The sequence below is a fragment of the Telopea speciosissima genome, chromosome 9 (assembly GCF_018873765.1).
Source record: "Telopea speciosissima isolate NSW1024214 ecotype Mountain lineage chromosome 9, Tspe_v1, whole genome shotgun sequence".
NCBI lineage: Eukaryota > Viridiplantae > Streptophyta > Magnoliopsida > Proteales > Proteaceae > Telopea > Telopea speciosissima.
This window is the reverse complement of record NC_057924.1, coordinates 5,884,446-5,903,060: the sequence shown is the minus strand read 5'-3', so window position 1 is coordinate 5,903,060 and position 18,615 is coordinate 5,884,446. Positions and strand designations below refer to the sequence as shown.

At 38.3% G+C, this 18,615-nt stretch overlaps 1 protein-coding gene across 6 annotated transcripts in view; it reads left to right on the top strand.

Annotated features, from left to right (window-relative positions):
• Positions 1-615: 615 nt before the first annotated feature.
• Positions 616-18,615, top strand: part of LOC122640141 (OVARIAN TUMOR DOMAIN-containing deubiquitinating enzyme 2) — a 46,174-nt gene continuing 28,174 nt past the window's right edge. The window contains exons 1-7 of one of the 6 annotated variants that reach the window (XM_043833288.1): positions 616-621; positions 3,255-3,338; positions 3,423-3,468; positions 6,990-7,098; positions 8,566-8,657; positions 8,752-8,814; positions 9,331-9,449. In XM_043833288.1, coding sequence (XP_043689223.1) covers positions 3,274-3,338; positions 3,423-3,468; positions 6,990-7,098; positions 8,566-8,657; positions 8,752-8,814; positions 9,331-9,449 — 494 coding nt within the window. In that variant the 5' untranslated portion in view covers positions 616-621; positions 3,255-3,273. Of the gene's footprint in view, positions 622-2,470; positions 2,533-2,556; positions 2,638-2,881; positions 2,901-3,248; positions 3,339-3,422; positions 3,469-6,989; positions 7,099-8,565; positions 8,658-8,751; positions 8,818-9,330; positions 9,450-18,615 lie in introns of those variants that run through there. The other 5 variants (XM_043833289.1, XM_043833290.1, XM_043833291.1 and 2 more) reach the window with 5 other exon arrangements.

Below are 18,615 nucleotides of genomic sequence, written 5' to 3'. Positions count from 1 at the left end.
AGAGTTGATCTCATGACTTGGGACTATTGCAACCTGCTCTGGACTTTAAGGGTTTGAATTACGAACCATTTAAACCAGGTTCGGCAACTGATGTACTAATTGGTTTGGTTTAAAAAAGTGAAACCGTACGGTCTGGTTTGGTTCTGAACTGATACATCGTCAGTCTTGAATCAATAAAACCAATTAGAATTGCTATGTTATCTGAATATTATACATACAAAAATCGATTTTGGAAAAAGACCGGTTAGTCCTTCAAAGAGGCATCTGGTTTTCCAATAAGCTGAGTGAAGAAAATAAGGGGTAAACCTAATATGGTGACTCTTCTTCTTATACCATACAGAGATTTGAGTATCTTTCTAATAAAGCTCCTCCTCTTTTTGTTTCAAATTTGATGCTTTTTTTTAATTGTCAACATGTTGGATAACCTCCTCAGTATGTTTCAACTTTGGATTTTCCTTTTGAGAGAGATCAACAAAGGAGGTTGCATGCCACTTTGAAATATGATAGAACGATTTTCCCTCATTTGATTCCAAACTTATCCTACATTGAATGGGATTCTCATCGACATTTGCAACCCGAGTCACATCATCAACTGATTGATCCAAGCTATCAATCACCGAGGTCTCATTATCGGAATCATAATACTCTAGAGATTCATCCTGCCCTTGGAGAGGTGAGTGGTGAGAGGGGGAAGACTTTTTTTCCTTCTTGTTCTTGAGCTTATCATGATGAGTAAACAACAAATCTTCGATCCACTCATCAGCCTCCTTGTCCTCCCTAACCGATTATGCTACCAAACCTACCATATTAATTGAACTTGGGGCAGCTTGCTTACCTTTAGTTAGTCTTAATGGATAAGCCTGGCCCATTACAAATTTGGAGAAAAAATGGATATGAGACATACCTTTTTTTATGGTCATCATCCAAGTGTGCCGCATGAAATGAGGAAATAATTTGCTTGTTTCGCATTATTCAAAGTAGGTTCTATCAATATCTCTCTCTCTCTCCACTTTCCAAACAAGCTGTCAAAGGAGGTGAAATCAAATTGGTTGATCAACTTTTCAAAGACTTCAAAACCTACCTCATTCTTCACCTCTTTTCCCATCCTTCTTTTTTATACTTTCTTTATCTTTTAGGTTTGGACTCTGGTTTTCCTATTTTGTTTTGTCTGAATCCATATAGTCGATCCCATTAAGTTAGGATAAGACTGAGTTTGTTATTGTTGTTGTTATTATTAGAACCATTTAATAAATGGTTCGATTATGGTCCCTACCCTTCATATTTTAAACCGAATCGAAATTAATCAATTAACTAGAACCAAATTAATTAACACCCTTAATTCTCTAATAGTGGTGGATAGGGGTGCAACAAACCGGGATGGTGGGATTTTTTAAAACACAAGCTCTACCCGAATAATTATCATCTCTAATTTGCGGGTACCTCCAATTCCTCCAATTCCTCTAATAGGGGGAGAGGACTTCGCCTTGGGCAGCGTTTTCGGGCAGTGGGTAGGATGATCATTTCCGCTCTCATGTGAGGAATTGGAGAAATTGGAGGGGACAGCGAATTGGAGGGGATAACGATTCAGCTCTACCCAAGGATCCTAGGTCGGCCTTGGCAAGCTCAATTGTAGTTGATAGTGTAAGCATAGATGTTGTAGATGGCCATAATAAGTTCAAGGGAGAAAGGGATAATTGTAGCATGCTTGTGACTTGTGACACACATGATTAATAACTCTTTTGGATATTTTTTTGCTATGATTCTTTGAGATAAAAATAAAAAAATGCGGGTGATGATGATAGATAATTTGTAAATTATATTTAGTTATGAACTAAGTTTCTCTCTATCCATAAAGGACGGTTCACAAACCCCTCCTAGGGTTTTTGTATATTCTAAAATGTTCTCTCGATCCCTTTCTCGCTTTATGGTGAATGGGTCACCATGAGTGGAAGGAAACTCAGTTCTTTAGTTATTGAGAGAAAATAGTCAGATACAATCGATACATATCGGCATTGGCCGAGACCGATAACCCTGGCCGGAGTTTTTTTGACTACTTGTCGGCGGTCAAATTTAAGCTGAGTCAGCCGGTCCAAAGTCCAAACTCAGCCGCAGCGCCACTTTAAAAAAAGAAAAAGAAAAAAAGTTGTTGTAACGGATAGAAGAAATCGAGACCAACCCTTCTGCCAATGACTCCAATAGGAACCGTTTTAACTGACCAACGTATCTCATCTACCGTTCGTTGGAGTATTCAAATCTGAAGCATCGAATGGTGGACATTTGTCCGACTGAAATCTGGGACCCACTTATAGAGTGGAACCATCCCTTTCATGCCATCCACGTGTCAAGATGCCAGATCATCCAGCGTATACAAGAAATGATTAATAAAGTTATTTTTGGTAAAAATTAATAAAGTTGGGAAGTAAGAGGAGAGGTGAGGTAAGGGATAAGACAGAATCACAAAGAGAGCAACAATGGCTAAATCCTTAAATTCGTCACACAGATTCGTCAAAGCTAAGACAACAAGTTTCTGTGGTAAGACAAGTAAGGAAATTTCCTCCTTTTCCCTTCTCTTTCCCATCTTTTTTATTCTTAATTTCTGCATGTCTTGTACAACTAATCTCTGAATCTCAATTCATTTCGAATTAGTATTGTGTTCTTTACTTGTGAATTCTCAGATTTGTTTTCGGATTATTTTTGTTTGTTTGAAGTGTGATTTTTGACGCCTTTTCCGTGAAATGAAGTTTCCTTATATGGGTAGAATTTCAATTTGTTGTAAGAAAAAGTGGTGTTTAACAAGATTACCTTCTGTTTCCGTTTACTTTCAGATTTGATTTTTAGTGGGTTTTTTCCTATCCTTGGATGTGTTTGTTTCTGATTTGAAGTTCGAATTCGTTTCTCATGTAATTCTTTTTCCTATTTATTTCCCTTACCAACGTGATGTAATTGGTTCATACGATTTTGGGCGGGTTGTTTCCTGTCACTGTTCGAAGCTCAGCCTCTGATTTTAGTTCAAGGGTTGTTATTTAAATCCTGCACTGTTTATTATTGACTTTGTTTTCCATGAGCGGATCTTACTTTGCTGCACATTGCCTTCTCTGTAGCTCATCTTTTATGGATATTTTAGTTTAAACTTTGAGAAGTTCTGAATCTTGTTTTAGAATTTAATTGAGGTGTCCGTTTGGACTACTAAACTAAATTTTGCGTGTGAATAGCATTTTGAACTGAGCGTTTTAGTTGTTGTTACTGTCTTCCAGGTTTGTGTTTGAGGATAGCATGGAAGGTATTATTGTCAGGCGGGTCATTCCCTCAGACAACAGCTGCCTCTTCAATGCCGTCGGGTTAGTTTTCTTTTGTAGTTTAATTTTGTCAGTTACATATGATGGTAAATATTTTCTCATCCTCTCTCTGCTGCTTAATTACAGATATGTTATGGATCATGACAAACACAAAGCTCCTGAACTAAGACAGGTCATAGTCTTATGTCTTTACTACCCTCTGCTGTTTTTCCTTTATATGTAAATTCCCTTTATCCTTTAACGTTCTCACTCATATAGGTGAAAATAGGAAACAAAAAATCCACTCTTCTCCACATGGGTATATATGTTTAAGTGTTTCTTGTTTCCTGCTTCTTTCTAGATGTTCTTCCCTCCCCTACAAAAAATGCTATTAGTTCGTGTTTACACTCTCCGGTTCCTTTTCTGGTAATTGTGCATGAATTTGGATGATTCAGTTTTCCTGGTGATGTATTTGTTCTTTGTGGTATATCCTAGGAGAAATGATTGTGACCATTAAGTCTTGGGATGTGCGACTTGGCTAAAATGGGTCAGCCAAATCGATACTGATACATGGACACATACATGGTAAACATATACAATTTCCAAGTAAGGAAGCAGTTTGACAATCTAGATGCACTCATTATTGATATCCCAAAATGAAACATTGGGCAACAAAACCATTTTTGAGCTTACTCAATGCCATTAATAATAGGAAATGAGGTTGTACTGAAAATCTTGTAATAATATGAGTCTGTAGTTTATGTTGTGTGCGTGCATCAGTAACGTGTACAGGTACACCCCATACGGAAAAAAAAGAAACAAAAGTGTAGGTTAACATTCTGAGGATTCTGACAACTATTCCACACCTATACCCATGCTGTGTCATGTCCGACATAGATACTTTGGTTAAGATCAAGGGTCCAATTATTACTAGAGTAGAAATTAAATTCAACAACTTGGCTTTGCATCAAGATATGCTATTTTGAGGCATAGTTATCAAGGCGGGAAGGCGACCATGGAGTTTTAGAGTGTCAAAAATCAAGGCGACACCGCCATGGCGGCAAGGCCCCCGCCATGGCGTCCAAGGCGAACAAGGAGCCTGGACGCCATGGTGACGCCTTGATAACTATGGTTTGAGGGGAGGAAGGAAGCAGGAGATGGAAGCAAACACCAAGGCAAAAAATTATTCCCTCAAATTTTCCAAAAACTACCCTCTACCAAATCATAACCCTTCGTTTGTAAAAGGCAAATTTAACCCTAAACAATAATGGAAATGACTAAAATACTCATGCTCCTGCATCATCTTACTTCCCAAAAAAAAAATCATGTAAAGTCTACCTCTCTTTTGTATGCCAGCAGAATGAATATAAATCAGTTTCATTGGTGTATTTGTTGCTGTTACAATTGCATAAATAGCTAATTGCTGTTGACATTAATTGTATTAGTACTTTTTTTGGGGGGGGGGGGGGTTCTTGTTTCATACATGTTGTATTACTCTAAATCAATTTAATAGCCCTTTATGGAAAAGTTAGATGAGATTTCTATATCTGCTTCATCCTCTTTGATTTCAGTTCAAGTTATACCAAGTTTTTGTGTTTTGATCATCCTTTTTCCAACCCGATCTCTATTTCTATTGTTTTTTAATTTGTAATATATGACCAACCCGAACTGTGTTTCTATGGTTTCTTAGTTCGTAATATATGTTCTATTATGCTATTATTTGGATTATTTATCTTTGATAGATGCACTATTGGCAACATATTTATCTACCACCAGAAATTTAGGCATTAATCGACTGTGTATGTAGTTCTTCTACAGCGTGGTCAAAACATTTTATCAGACATTGTTAAGAACAATTGATATAATCATAGCAAACATCACAGACCCTTCATATAACAAGGTTCAAACAGCATTTTTGTGAAGCCGCACTATGGAGGGATTTTCTTGAGTTGGGTTTTCTGGTTTGTATTGTCATGAAAAATTGAAACCGCCCCCTTTCCTTTAAATCTACAAAGTGCAATCAGTGAGAAGGAATCATAGTGCATATGGTAATAGTTGTGTTCTCTGATATGTTTCTAATCCTCTGACATAAGTATGTTAGTTGTTACTTTGCTTTCACATCTTTCCCTGCCTGTTTTCCGCTTTTAGGGTACAAGTGGTCTTACTAGATATTCAACTGGTTAACGAGTCTATTACTCAAAAGAAGTGCAAGTTCTTGGTATCTTAGTATCTTGTTAACCATGTGTCAATTTGTTAAGGGCCTACTGATTTAGAACCTTTTAACAAGCTTATTTCCTTATTTGGGTACTGAAGGATATCAATTACTGAGGAAGGAATGGCATATCATTGTGGTTGTAGGTGTCGGATTAATATTTAGTCCTTGTTATCCAGGTGCAGCTGCTGGTGCAGATTTCATTGAATGGCACGGGTCCAAGTGGCATAATTGAGCACTAAATCATTGTGCCAAGTATATGTTAATGATGTCTACTACCTATTTCATGTTACATTTATCTATTATTTTTCTCCCTTTAAAAAACATTTTTAATAAGGAAGAGAGATTAGCTGTTTGTGTAAATATGGCTCTGTCCGTGGGCCTTGTTTTTCTGCCATGTGGCTGCTCAGCTGGCACCAAACTTGTGGACCTATTGTTCAGGTCAGCCTATGGTTATGTGGAGAATCTCAGCCCAAATGCAAATTGCCATGCACAGAAGAATAAAAGTAAAAAAAGTCAATTATTTTGAACCAGGAAAATTGCTACATGGCAGGTCTAGACCATAGCCTATCCATCCAGCTGCCAGAATGGCCAAGACTGCAGTTCACCTGGCAGGAAACTGTGACACATGGAGAGATCTCTTTCTTCCTTTAATGAAGTTCCTAAAATACTTATGTAAATAAGATATTTTTTGTGACTTAGCCATGTTTGATATGGTTTCCATTTTCATAACCATCATGGATGGAGAAATATGTTATGTTTGCTACAAGTTGAGGTCACTCTGATCAGGAGAGTAGGAAAGATTCCAATCTTCAGCAGGCTTATTCATTTTAACTGACCCCTGAACTTCCTCACCATTCTTTCTTACCTTTTCTCAAAGGGAAAAAAATAATAATCTTCCAATTGTTCTTGTATGCTATGAATAAGGGTGACACAAACTTTCTAATCTAATTGTGGAGAAGCTCCTACCCACACTGTGGGACCTCCCAAAATCTTACTTTACTGCATGGCATACTTTGAACTGCAACACTGCTCCCCATTTTTCTTTTTCTTTCTTTCTAGCTGATAATTTTATAAACAAATTAACTAGTTTCTGAGCCTTCTTTTCATTCAGAAAGATGACTTTACTGACTATACAAAATATAGAAAAAAAAAAAAAAAAAATCCCGAAGAATCACTGGTAGATGATCTCCTGATTTATCATAAGCATTTGAAGTTGAAAGCATCTTTCCAAATGCTCTCATATATGACAGTTTCTGTTTGTTGGTCATTTATGTAACTTTCTACTTCAATTTAAGCCGTTTACATATTTCATCAGATTGAAATTTGTTATAAGTAGTGTGCATGCAAAATACAATGACATATGGAACATTGATTTATATTATTACTGATGTGGTGAATCCATCCCTCTATACACCGATGCATGCGTTCGTTCATCTTCCAGTATACCTTTTTGTTTCCATATTTTTGATATTACCACTTTTTATTCTTGTGTTTTGAAGGTTATAGCTGCAACAGTGGCTAGTGATCAATCAAAGTACTCCGAACCATTTCTTGGAAAACCAAATGACGAGTATTGTGCCTGGATTCTTGACTCGGAGAAATGGGGAGGTGTGATCAGTATCAGGTTTTTTATTGATATTTTTAGTCTTTTTGGATGGTTGCCATATTTATACTTCAAAACATAGGCCTAGAAATGAAGTTCAAGAAATTTGCCTTTTTGTAGAACTGGGTTACCTGTCTCTTGAGGTTTCATAACTGCATGTGTCAAATCTCTCTCTAAAAGTAGGGAAAATCCAGAATGCAGTTTCCATAAACTAAATTAAATTACCTGGTTTTGTAACTTAGTGGTGCAATTGAATGTGTCCTTGGAGATTTCAGGAGTTCGTTCATTGACTATTATTTGTCCAGTGCCTTTTGGCTGATGATAATGTTGTGATCTCTAGATCCCAACGGTGAGTTAAAGGGTTGGGGATTAAACTTAAAAAACCTGGTTACAAGATATTGGACAGCTTTGTTGTGTGATTCATAATTTTTCCACCAGTTTAATATTTCTATGTTTTAAAGAATCAAAATGTCGCATGATAGGAATTAATTTGAAGCACATATATGGGACTTCCTTAATCTTAATATTATTTATATAGGAATCCAGATAATGCAAAATGTAATGAAATTTCGAATAATAATAATTTTTAGAAAATTTTACCATAGATAGTATTTTTTAATTACAAAATTTTACCTCCTTGAGAATGAAAAGCAACCACCAGGAGTTAAGAGAACAAGTAATGGCAGTAGAGGAAGAGGAAGCTAGGAAGTATCTCTGCAGCATGTGGTGCTGCTATCGGTATATTATCTTGTTAATTTTATATGCTGGTATTTTGAAGGATGTGAGATCCTAGATTCTGGGTTTATTCCCAAGTGTTTGATTGGACTCAAGTCATCTATATACCCAAGAATATAGCTACTCCTGTGGTTAATCCCCAGTGTCCTGTAGAATACAAAAACACTGTCAAAAAGTAGGATTTCATCAAGAAGAATGGAAGAGAGTGGAGGTGTTCCGGTAGGGGTATGTTACCTTGGTTAAAAATCATTTGTATCAAGTTTAATAAGGCAATAGATGCATTGGTTTTATAATGTTGGTTGTCACATGGTTGTCTTTTTTTTTTTTTGTGCAAAGAGGATTTTGAAGACTAAGAAGACTGTAGATCAAGGTTGTTAGATATGACTTAAAGGTGCACTTGATGAAAATCTGGCAATGTTTAGGAGTACATCGCGTATATGTTATCATTTTTCTCAAATTTTCTTCTGATGGTCCCACCTAAATATCTGAAGTAGATTTTTCAAGGTCTATTTTAGAAAAAATTGTGAGGTAGTGTGAAGTTCTACTATGGCTATTATGTTTGGCCTAAGAAAGTAGGTGGCGTTCTTGATGTCTTAGTACAATCTTGTCCCAAGACAGTTCCTGTGTTTGATCTGATCAACTTGAAGCTTCCTCTTACTTTATTGCACCACTATCAATCACAAGAATATTGGTGCAACTTTCAACTGATGTTAGAATGTTTACTCTCTATCATGTAGGGGCCATTGAGCTTTCAATATTAGCAGATTACTATGGATGTGAAATTGCAGCATATGACATTCAAACAAGTCGATGTGATTTGTATGGCCAGGTTAGTTTTAGTAATATACTAAAGTCTAATGTAATTATTGTTAACCATTTTTCCTAATAACTGAGCATTGTTGTTATTTTGAATATTAAAACAGGAAATGAAATATCCAGAAAGAGTTATGCTGATTTATGATGGCCTTCATTATGATGCCTTAGCTGTATGGCACTTTCCCTGTTCCCCTTATCAGTCTTACATGTGCTAATTTTCGCTCTCTAGGACATAATAAAATAAGAATGTGTGGATAAGGTTAAGATATCCTTCTTGCTTGTGACATTTAAATGGCACACATGCTGGATGTGTAGGAATCTACCAGATGATGGTTCCTATAGGGGGGTCTGCTGGGTCAACTATTCACAGGATAGAATCATCCTAGAAGTTTGATTCTTATATTCCTTTCGGTGGCTAAGGAAGCAGTTTTGACAGGACATTTAGCTGTGGATGGTTTCATGTATTGGATTAGACCAATTCATTGCCCAGATCTCCTCTAGAGGACTCATCAAATGGTGGTTCCTAGGCACTGTGGATGACTGCAATTTGTACACCAGTGCTGTTGAGTATAAATATTGCCATTTCATCCTTGTTTGGCCAGTATAAATGTGGCTTTCTAGACATATACTAAATTTTTGTAGATTCTTCCCTTTATGATACTTGGTTTGCTTTCCTGTACCAACAGATGTCTCCTTTTGAGGATGCTCCGGAGGAGTTCGACCAAACAATATTTACTGTGCAGAAGGATAGGAGTATTGGGTCTGTTGAAAGGCTTGCTATGAATTTTGTTAGGGAAGAACAGAGGTGAAGCTTCTTCTTTGCCTTTCATTACTTACTAATTGGAATCAACTCACTTATGGAAATCTTACTACTAACATCTAAACAAAACCAAACAGAAAGGGGGAAGAGAGGGGGGGGGGGGGGAGATGGTGGATAAAGAAGAAAACTAATAATTGTTGTCCCTTGATATTGGTATGAACTAGGAAACCTCTTGTTTGAAGATTGCAGATCCTCCAGCACATATACTACAGGGAATAATCCACGCTTGCTGCATTTAGCACCAAGGGTTAGTGTGGTCCACCAATCGTGAATGTCCAAATCCAGAATTTTCAGAAGATCCCTTTAATCATTTTTTCCTCCCGTGAGTGTGCATGTAGGACTATCCCTGCAGTGCACATGACAGAGGACATCAACTCTTCTTTTTAGACCTCCCTTGTGAGTGTGGCATGTAGAGATATGTGATACAGATTGGTCAGACCTGATGGATCTGATTGGTCCATTGTAATGGGACCATTAATGGAGTGGAAGAGATACCAATCTGATGCCTAGATGTGGGCCAGATTGGGATCTCTTCCACTCCATTAATGGGCCCATTACAATGGGGTGTAATGGTGGAGATAGAAAGGAGGTCGATGGTAGATGGGGGAGAGTGAAGATATATAAAAAAAAAATCTTCTTAAAATATTATTTTGATGTATAATGGAAAGAGAGAAAATTATGTTTGTTGTGCACAAAATTAAGCAAAGAAATAGGAGAGAAAGAAAGAGAGGAATAAGGAGAAAAAATAGGAAGTAAAAGACAAGAAGGAAATATAGAAACATAATAGCAAATAAAGAGAAGGGGAAGTGATTACCAAAAAGTGAGCTTATTGGCAGTCTTCTCTATCAAGCTGAAGCCGTGACAATTATGAAGATTCCTCTTGCGCTCTTCCCTCATGAGGATTAGTTGGTTTGGGGGGGTTCTAAAGATGGCCATTTCATAGTGAATCCTGCCCATCATCTTCAGTGTAACCAGCAGAGAGCCAGAGACTGAAGGATAACCAGAGTCCATCATCTTCAAGGCTTAGTGCATGGCATAGTACTCCATCGTCTATTTGGAAGTGTCAAACTTTATCTAAAGTAACTTTCTTAGGCGAGCATGCACATCGGGCTTGACTTCGGCTTGGGGAGAGGGGTTGACACAGCGACAAATTCCAATTGATGCTTCATGCTCAAGATGTGGCAGCGTAGTGGAGATTACAACTATAGTTCAAAATCTTGGCAAGATCTCGGAAAACTCCGAAAACTCGAGCTTCTCGAGATGAGTTATTATACAAAACAAAAAAATGTAAAAACTCGATTGAGATTTCGAATATTTCGAGAATCTCGACCTCCTCAGTACTCATAGAGTCATAGTATTGTATTGTTAGGACTTGGGAGTTAAGACATGGAAGACTAGGGTAGTAAGGTGTCTATGACTTATGTATTATTCATTGTACTTAGGTTGGGTGTCTATGTAATATGCATTGTGAATACTTCATTGTATCTTGTGGTTTGTAGTAGAAACTTTAAGTCTTTAACTATTTTTTATATTATGTGCATAATTTACTTGTTATACTTGCCAATTATATCTCATATCATTCAAACAATGTGTAGAATAGGCAATATTACATTAAGGATTCGGCCTTTATTGCCAACCAAGGGTGCAAATCCAAAACACCAAATTGGGTGTTTTTTTTCTTCCCAATTTGAACCTCTAAGTATGTTTATTAAGCCTAAAACAAGCTTACCTTAAAGTTTCGAAGCCAACTATGGCCATATGCCCACCGAAACATATTAAAAAAAAATACACTGTCTCGCCGAGATCTTGAGATCTCGGAAAACTCAACCTGGTCGAGACCGAGTTTTAGAACCTTGATTACAACCCATATCATGTCCTTTTGCTCAGGCAGTATGGTTTGGCAGCTCGTTATCATGCATGGTGAGTGCTTCAGGCAATACTTCCATCCAATCTTGGATGCAGAGTTGGTCTCATTTCGATTGGTATGAATAGAAGCAAGGACGGGAGACCGCGGGCTTATGTGGTTTTATTGTATGGTATATATGGCGAGCGTGGAATGATTTGATCTTTGTGGGGAAGAGTTGGTCTCCAACTGAGGTTATAGAAATTGCTTAAAAGGCTCATTTAGAGTTTCTTTAGGCTCAGGGTCCTCCTGTAGTTACATCTATGAATGTGATTGCCAACTTTAATGCCAAGTTTGGACTCCTCACTTTCCATTCCGGAAACTCAATACTGATGCATCTTGGACTAGTGATCATCAGTAAGGAGTATTGGACTCCTCCTCACTTTCCATTCCAAAGACTCAATACTGATGCATCTTGGAGTAGTGATCATCAGCAAGGAGTATTGGGGATTGTGATAAGAGATCACTTAGGGAAGCTATGTATTGCAAAGTCTGAACCAGCAGGTTTTGTGCTATTCTTCTGGTGAAGGCAATGGGGTTCGAAGTGGTTTGTTGGAGGCTCTAGGGGATTGCGTAGAGAGGTTTATAGGGAGACGAACTGTAAGGAACTTTATTCATATACCGTTGGCACTGGCCCAAATATTCCTTTATCTGTGCAGCCTGTAATTGGAGACATCTTACATTTGGCTACCTATTTTATTTCATATAATTTCTAGTATGTTTCTAGGGATATCAACAGGTTTGCTGATTCCCTAGCCAGGAAGGCGCTGTCTATGACGTGTACGACAGTTTGGCCTAATTCCACTCCGTGGTTGATGGAGTTATGTACCTTGTCAACTACGTGCTTCTCACGTGTTTCTGAATAAATGGCTTTCTACCAAAAAAAAAAAAAAAGAGAGGAGGGAGAAAATATTGAGGGAAGAGGGAGAAGAGCCAGCTTGCAAGTTTCTAAACAAAAGTTCAATCCATTAATTCCAAATTGTGGTGGGAGGGATTGATAACATTCCTTAATTTTTATAGAAACTGAAATAAAATCTCATAGATTGACTCAGCTGCTAAGACTTTCCTAACTAGACATCTAAGCAGGACTCTAACTTTCCTAAACTAACTCAACAATAGCAACAACAAACTCAGCCTTATCTCAACATAATGGGGTTGGCTACATGGATCCAAACAAAACACGTAAGGAAAACTGAGTTCTAACCTAAAGAAAAAAAAAGGAAAGAAAGATTAGAAAAGAGGGATGAAGAAAGAGAAGAGAAATGAAAAATTGAAAATGACAAATGAAAGATGAAAGATAGTAAGAGGAATGAGGCACAACCCAGCACGACATGAGAATCTCAGCTAAATGGGGTTTGCTACATGGATCCTTGCCCCCCAATATGCTCTATCCGAGGTCATACTAGGTACAAGACCTAGACTATGCATGTCTTTCCTCCCTCACCACTTCTCTTATGGTCATTTTAGGCCTGCCCCTAGCTCTTTTAGCTCCTTCAATCGGAATCAGATCACTCCTCCTTACCGAGGCTTCCCTAGGCCTCCGTTGAATATGACCATACCACCTTAAACGACTCTCTCGGAGCTTGTTATTGATCGGGCCGACTCCCAAGTCCGCTCTAATATGTTCATTTCATACTTTATCCCTCTTTGTTTTTCCTCACATCCATCTTAACATCCTCATCTTTGCTACGCATAGCTTATCGATACAACATGGGACAAAGTCCTACTAATAAAATAAATCAAAGACTAATAAATCCTTACAACATGGGACCAACTAATAAAATAAGTATTTTTTTGCACCCGTTAAAACACCTGTTTTGGGCCTTATATATCAGTCCCTTGCAACAATAAACCCAAAAACTATAACCCAACCCAAACCTATACTAAAACTTGGCCCAAATTTAAACCGGGCCTTAAACTCGGCTTGCATTATCCCTCCTAGACGAGTCTTTTAATGAGGACAAATCTCCACCATTCGATTAACTCTTAAGATCGTCAGCTTTGCTAGTACAATGATCCGGAGAGGCCCTTTTTCCCTATGGATATAGAACCCCAAAGGAGGATCATAGGGACTACTTTCTTTCCATAGACGAAAAAAGAGAGGCCATTGACAAATCAATCGAACGAGATTAACAAAGAAAGTAAATGCATCCTACCCCAGGGTAGTAGGTTGGATTGCCTAAAAGCAATTTCCCTACTCTCAAAAAGAGTCTTTTGACAGTTTCCCGACGTCAATCATTCCATCTTGATTTCTTTCCATAACGATTGACAAAGTGGCATAAAAGGGCATTGCACTTTCACGTTGCACATCCAATATCGCTGAAGTGCGAAATAGCGCTGCTTGGCTGCAGCTCTCCTCCCATCCCATCCCCCGTTTCGCTCCGGCCATCCACCTTCTAGAAACTGAAATAAAATCTCATAGATTGACTCAACTGCTAAGACTTTTCTAACTTTTCTACATTAACTCAAAGACTAATAACTTGAGATAAGATAAATCCCTACAACATGGGACCTACTAATAAAATAAGCATTTTTTTGCACCCCTTAAAACCCCTCTTTTGGGCCTTATATTTCAGTCCCTTGCAACAAAAAAAACCCAAAAACTATAACCCAACCCAAACCTATACTAAAACTTGCCCTAAATTTAAACTGGGCTTGCATTATCCCTCCTTGTTAAGACGAATATTTTAATGAGGACAAATCTTCATCATTCGATTAACTTCTAAGATTGTCAGCTTTGATAGTACGATGATCCAGCGCATCTCATGAGTCATGATTAACATCAGCAATGATCTGCTTCCTCACATCCAAGATTTGTGAAGGAATAAGGAAATCAACTGTCTTGATCTCCTTATGAACAATGCCAAGTGGTGTCTCACCAATTGGTATTTGTGCTTAGGGCTCCACATCTTCAATCAAACAGTTAATTAATTACTTTGCTTTAATCTCGTCATCGGGATCATAACCAGGCCGATCTGGATCAAGAGAATAGGATCATAACATTCAGCTACGGTTCTTGGTCGTGGATATTCAAATATAAACAGCCTCTTCATAATCTCTTTGAGTATATGAATATCATCTTTCATGGAAAGTAATAAGTTGTAGATATATTGATCAACCCCCATGATGAAGAGTTTCAGGTTCAGCTCTAATAACAAACTGATGCAGATCGCTCAGATCTGACGGATCTGATTGATCAATGGTAATGGGCTCATTAATAGATTGGAAGAGATCTGAATCTAACGGCTAGATATATGGGCCAGATACGATCTCAGATTTTGATGTTTCAGATTTCAAGAGAATTGAGGCCAAAACCCAATGATTAATACCTAGGAATAAAATCAGAAACAAATTATCCTAAAATATAGGTGTCGATGAGGTGTAATGGTGGAGAGAAAAAGGAGGTCGATGGTAGATGGGGAGAAGGAATATTATAAGAAAATACCTTTCTAAAATATTGTTTTGATGTAGGAGAAGGGGAGGAGAGAAAATTGTGTTTTCTGTCCACAAAATAAAGCAAAGAAATAGGAGAGAAAGGAGAGAAAGAACGAGAAGAATAAGGAGATAAAATAGGAAGTACAGATAAGAGGGAAATCTAGAAACAGAATATTTCTTTTTGGAGTAGAAAGTCATTTATTCAATCAAATGTGATGAACACACAATTGTTGGAATACAAGTTTATTCCAACCATGGAGTGGAATTTGGCCAAATTGCCTTACTCGTCAACGACACTGCCTTCCTAGCTAAGGAGTCAGCAATCTTGTTGACCTCCCTAGGAATAAAGTGGAAAATACAGGAACAGAAATATGATGATAAGTGTAAAAAATATCCTCCACTACCGACTGAGCAGAGAGTGGTGCAGCTGTCAATGATCCTGACAAATAAGAGATTAATTCCTTGCAATTCGATTCCATAATAAGCTGCTCGATTCTATCCGAAATTGCCTCCAACAAGCCACTGTGCATGGCCATAGCTTCGCCTATGATAATGGAAGCGAAAACAATCAGTTCGGATTTGGTGAGGCGAACCTGTCTGTGCCAGTTTCTGATAATAATACTCAACCCATCTTTATAACAATTCGGTCCCAAAGATGCATCACTGTTCAGTTTCCAGAAGGGATGAGAAGGGGCTGTCCAAACTTGAGCAGCTTCACCATTAGATTCTGTCATGAGTGAGGTTGGTTGTAGATTCTGGGCTTGAAGGAATTCAGCTTGGTGCTTGATGAGCTCCTTGAATTACCTGAAGAGGTGTCCAACTCTTGGTCCCAAACACGAAGTCATTTCGAGATCGCCATAAATACCATGCGATAAAACTATATAGACCCGTGCTCTCTACTGAGCTTCTTACCACGATGATCAAATTGGTGCTAGTTTTGAGTCCATTTTTGAATAGAAGTACTTGATGGATTGTCAACTCGATGAGATAAGGAGCAGCCAAACCACACCGCTTGCGCAAAGGAGTATGATAACAGCACATGAGTTGGGGATTCCACCTCCATGCCACATCTCTGGCATAAGGGGTCAATAAGGATTTGGCGTTGAACCAAGCCTTCACAAGAAGCCAAACCTGAGGCACATGGTCGCCATAGGATCTTATTTTTGGCAGTGTTTGGCATCTCCATATCCTCTTCCACACAGCAGGCGATGTACTTATCCAACTTCTGATCCTCGAAGTTGAAGGCTCTGAGTTTTCTATAGGTCTCTATAGATTACATTGGAGGTGCTAAATGGATTTAACAGAAAACGTCCATGTTTTAAAGTACCCTGCACCAATTGATTTTCTCGAGGAAATAAAGATAGAGGGATGGCCAAGATTGTAAAACTGATTGAGGAATGAAACAGAGATTTTTAACGAGTTGTACCACCTAGGTACATGAATGCTGATTTATGAGCTCGGACACCAAAATCACATTACAATCCGCAAGTTATGGTTGCTGTACCATATAATCTGGTAGGGTCAGGGTTTAAAGTGTTGGACCATATCATATGTATCGTATTGGCCGATACGTATCTGTATCGATCGGTACCGATACGATATAGACCGATACGTCTCTTTAAAAAAACATATTGTATCGAATCGTATCGATACGATTGATAAATGGATTTGTAGGTGCATTAATACTTATCAAAATGTATCGATACGTATCGGCTGATACGTATTAATACATACGATACATACCAATACCATCGATACAATTGATAAATGGATTTGTAGGTGCATTAATACTAATCGATATGTATCGATACGTATTGGCCGATAGGTATTAATACATATCGATACATTCCATAAAAAACCCCTTTTAGTGCGTATGCATGAAACTTGTTATATGTTGCTTATTGATATTATTTTTCTGTTCCAAAAATGTATTTCCGTGTGTATCTTGACCAATTCCATGCGTATCCGTAGCGTTCAATACGTATCGCTGATACAATATGATACGTCTCTTAAAATCACCCGACCGATACGATATTCGATACGTATCGTTGATACAATACAATACGTCTCTTAAAATCACCCGACAGATATGATACGCGATACCGATACTTTTAACCTTGGGTCAGGTAGGAATCTACCAATCCACCCAAATGCGGATATTCTCCCCTATGCCAATCTTCCTTAAAAGGTCTTGTAAGAGAATTTTCCTACCTTCCAAAATACTCTGACACGCCCAAGAAGGTTGGTTCCCAAGATCTGCTGTAGAAAGTCACAACGTGGGAAATACACTGATTTCATGATGGTAGCCCAATTGGAATGGGGTTAATGAGACAGTCTCCAAGCCACTTTAGCTAACATGGCACGATTGTGAAGGCTTGGATCTTTAAAGCTAAGTCCCCTAATGTCTTTGGAATTGTACAATCTTTTCCAAGATATCCAATCTTTGATGCTTGGTCGGTTGAACCCCAGAAAAATCTAGAAGACTCCTTACGAGTTCTACTATGATAAGCTAGAAGTTTGAAATGAGTAGCAACAAAGTTGGACATTGAAAGGGTGACTGTTTTCTCCTCCGTGTATCCTATGGCTTGTTCTATCACCGATCTCATGAAATAATTCCACCTTTGATACTCCAATTTCTGCTGGTAGGGCTAGATATTTCCTTGGTCCATCAATTATGAGATCTTTAGAACCCTAGAAAACCATTTTTGAAGCGGGCAGTTGTATTAGGACGAAAAAGAAATTGACGATTTCTTGAGGTTGATTGCTTGACTGCTAGCTCAGCAGTACAAATCCAAGCATTCTTTTAAGTAGCTGAGCTCATGAAGATTTACCTCAGAAAATAGCAAACAATTATGAGCGAAGTGGAGATGTGTAATGGCCTGTCCTTGATTACGCACTTTTATACCCTTAATAAGGTCTTCAGATGTACCACTATCTAGGACACTACTAAGCGCTTGAGAGCATAGAATAAAGAGTGCCAGTGATAAGGGGTCGCCTTGATGGATGCCTCTTGGAGGAGTGAGTGTGCCTCGCACCAAGCCATTAACAAGGAAGAAGTACTTGACTGATCGAATGCATGCTATGATAAGAGTCACAAAGCTGCTACAAAAGCCCATTCTGAGAAGCACTCTCTCAAGAAATGTCTATTCCACTCGATCATCCGCCTTTCTATGTCCAGTTTAAGCACCAAAAATCATTTCTTGCCTTCTTCTGCTTGATGTAGTGGAAGGTCTCATGAGCAGTGGAAATATTGTAAAAAATGAGCCTCTCCGGAATGAAAGCCGATTGAGCTGGTGAAATTAGTCGAGCAAGAACTTACTTTAATTGAGTGGCCATAATCATCATGTGACCTTCATAGTCACTCCATAGAGACTAATAGGCCGAAATTGATCCACCTTTCTGGTTTCCCAATTTTCGGAATGAGACAAACATGGGGTTCATTACAACTGCTTGGAAGAGATCTTGTGGGGGAAGAAATCTACAACAAAAGCAAAAAGGTTTGCATGAATTAAAACCTGGTATTTATGAAAAGTTTGGAGGAAAACCGTCTGGAATTGGTGATTACAATGGGCTCATCCTGAATAAGGCATTCTTAACCTCCTCAAGAGACGGTGGTTGGCACAACATAAGATTCTCATCTGACAGGACAATTGTTTGGATAGTTTAAAAGAAACGTGTATTTTTGTTGCCTCTCTGCAACCATGACACCCTTGATTTTTAGTGCCAAAACAGTTCCTCGCATGAGCTTCTTCCAAGCACTTAGACACCTCATTCCCTTTGGTATGTGAACCCGCAAATGCTGACAGACTTTTT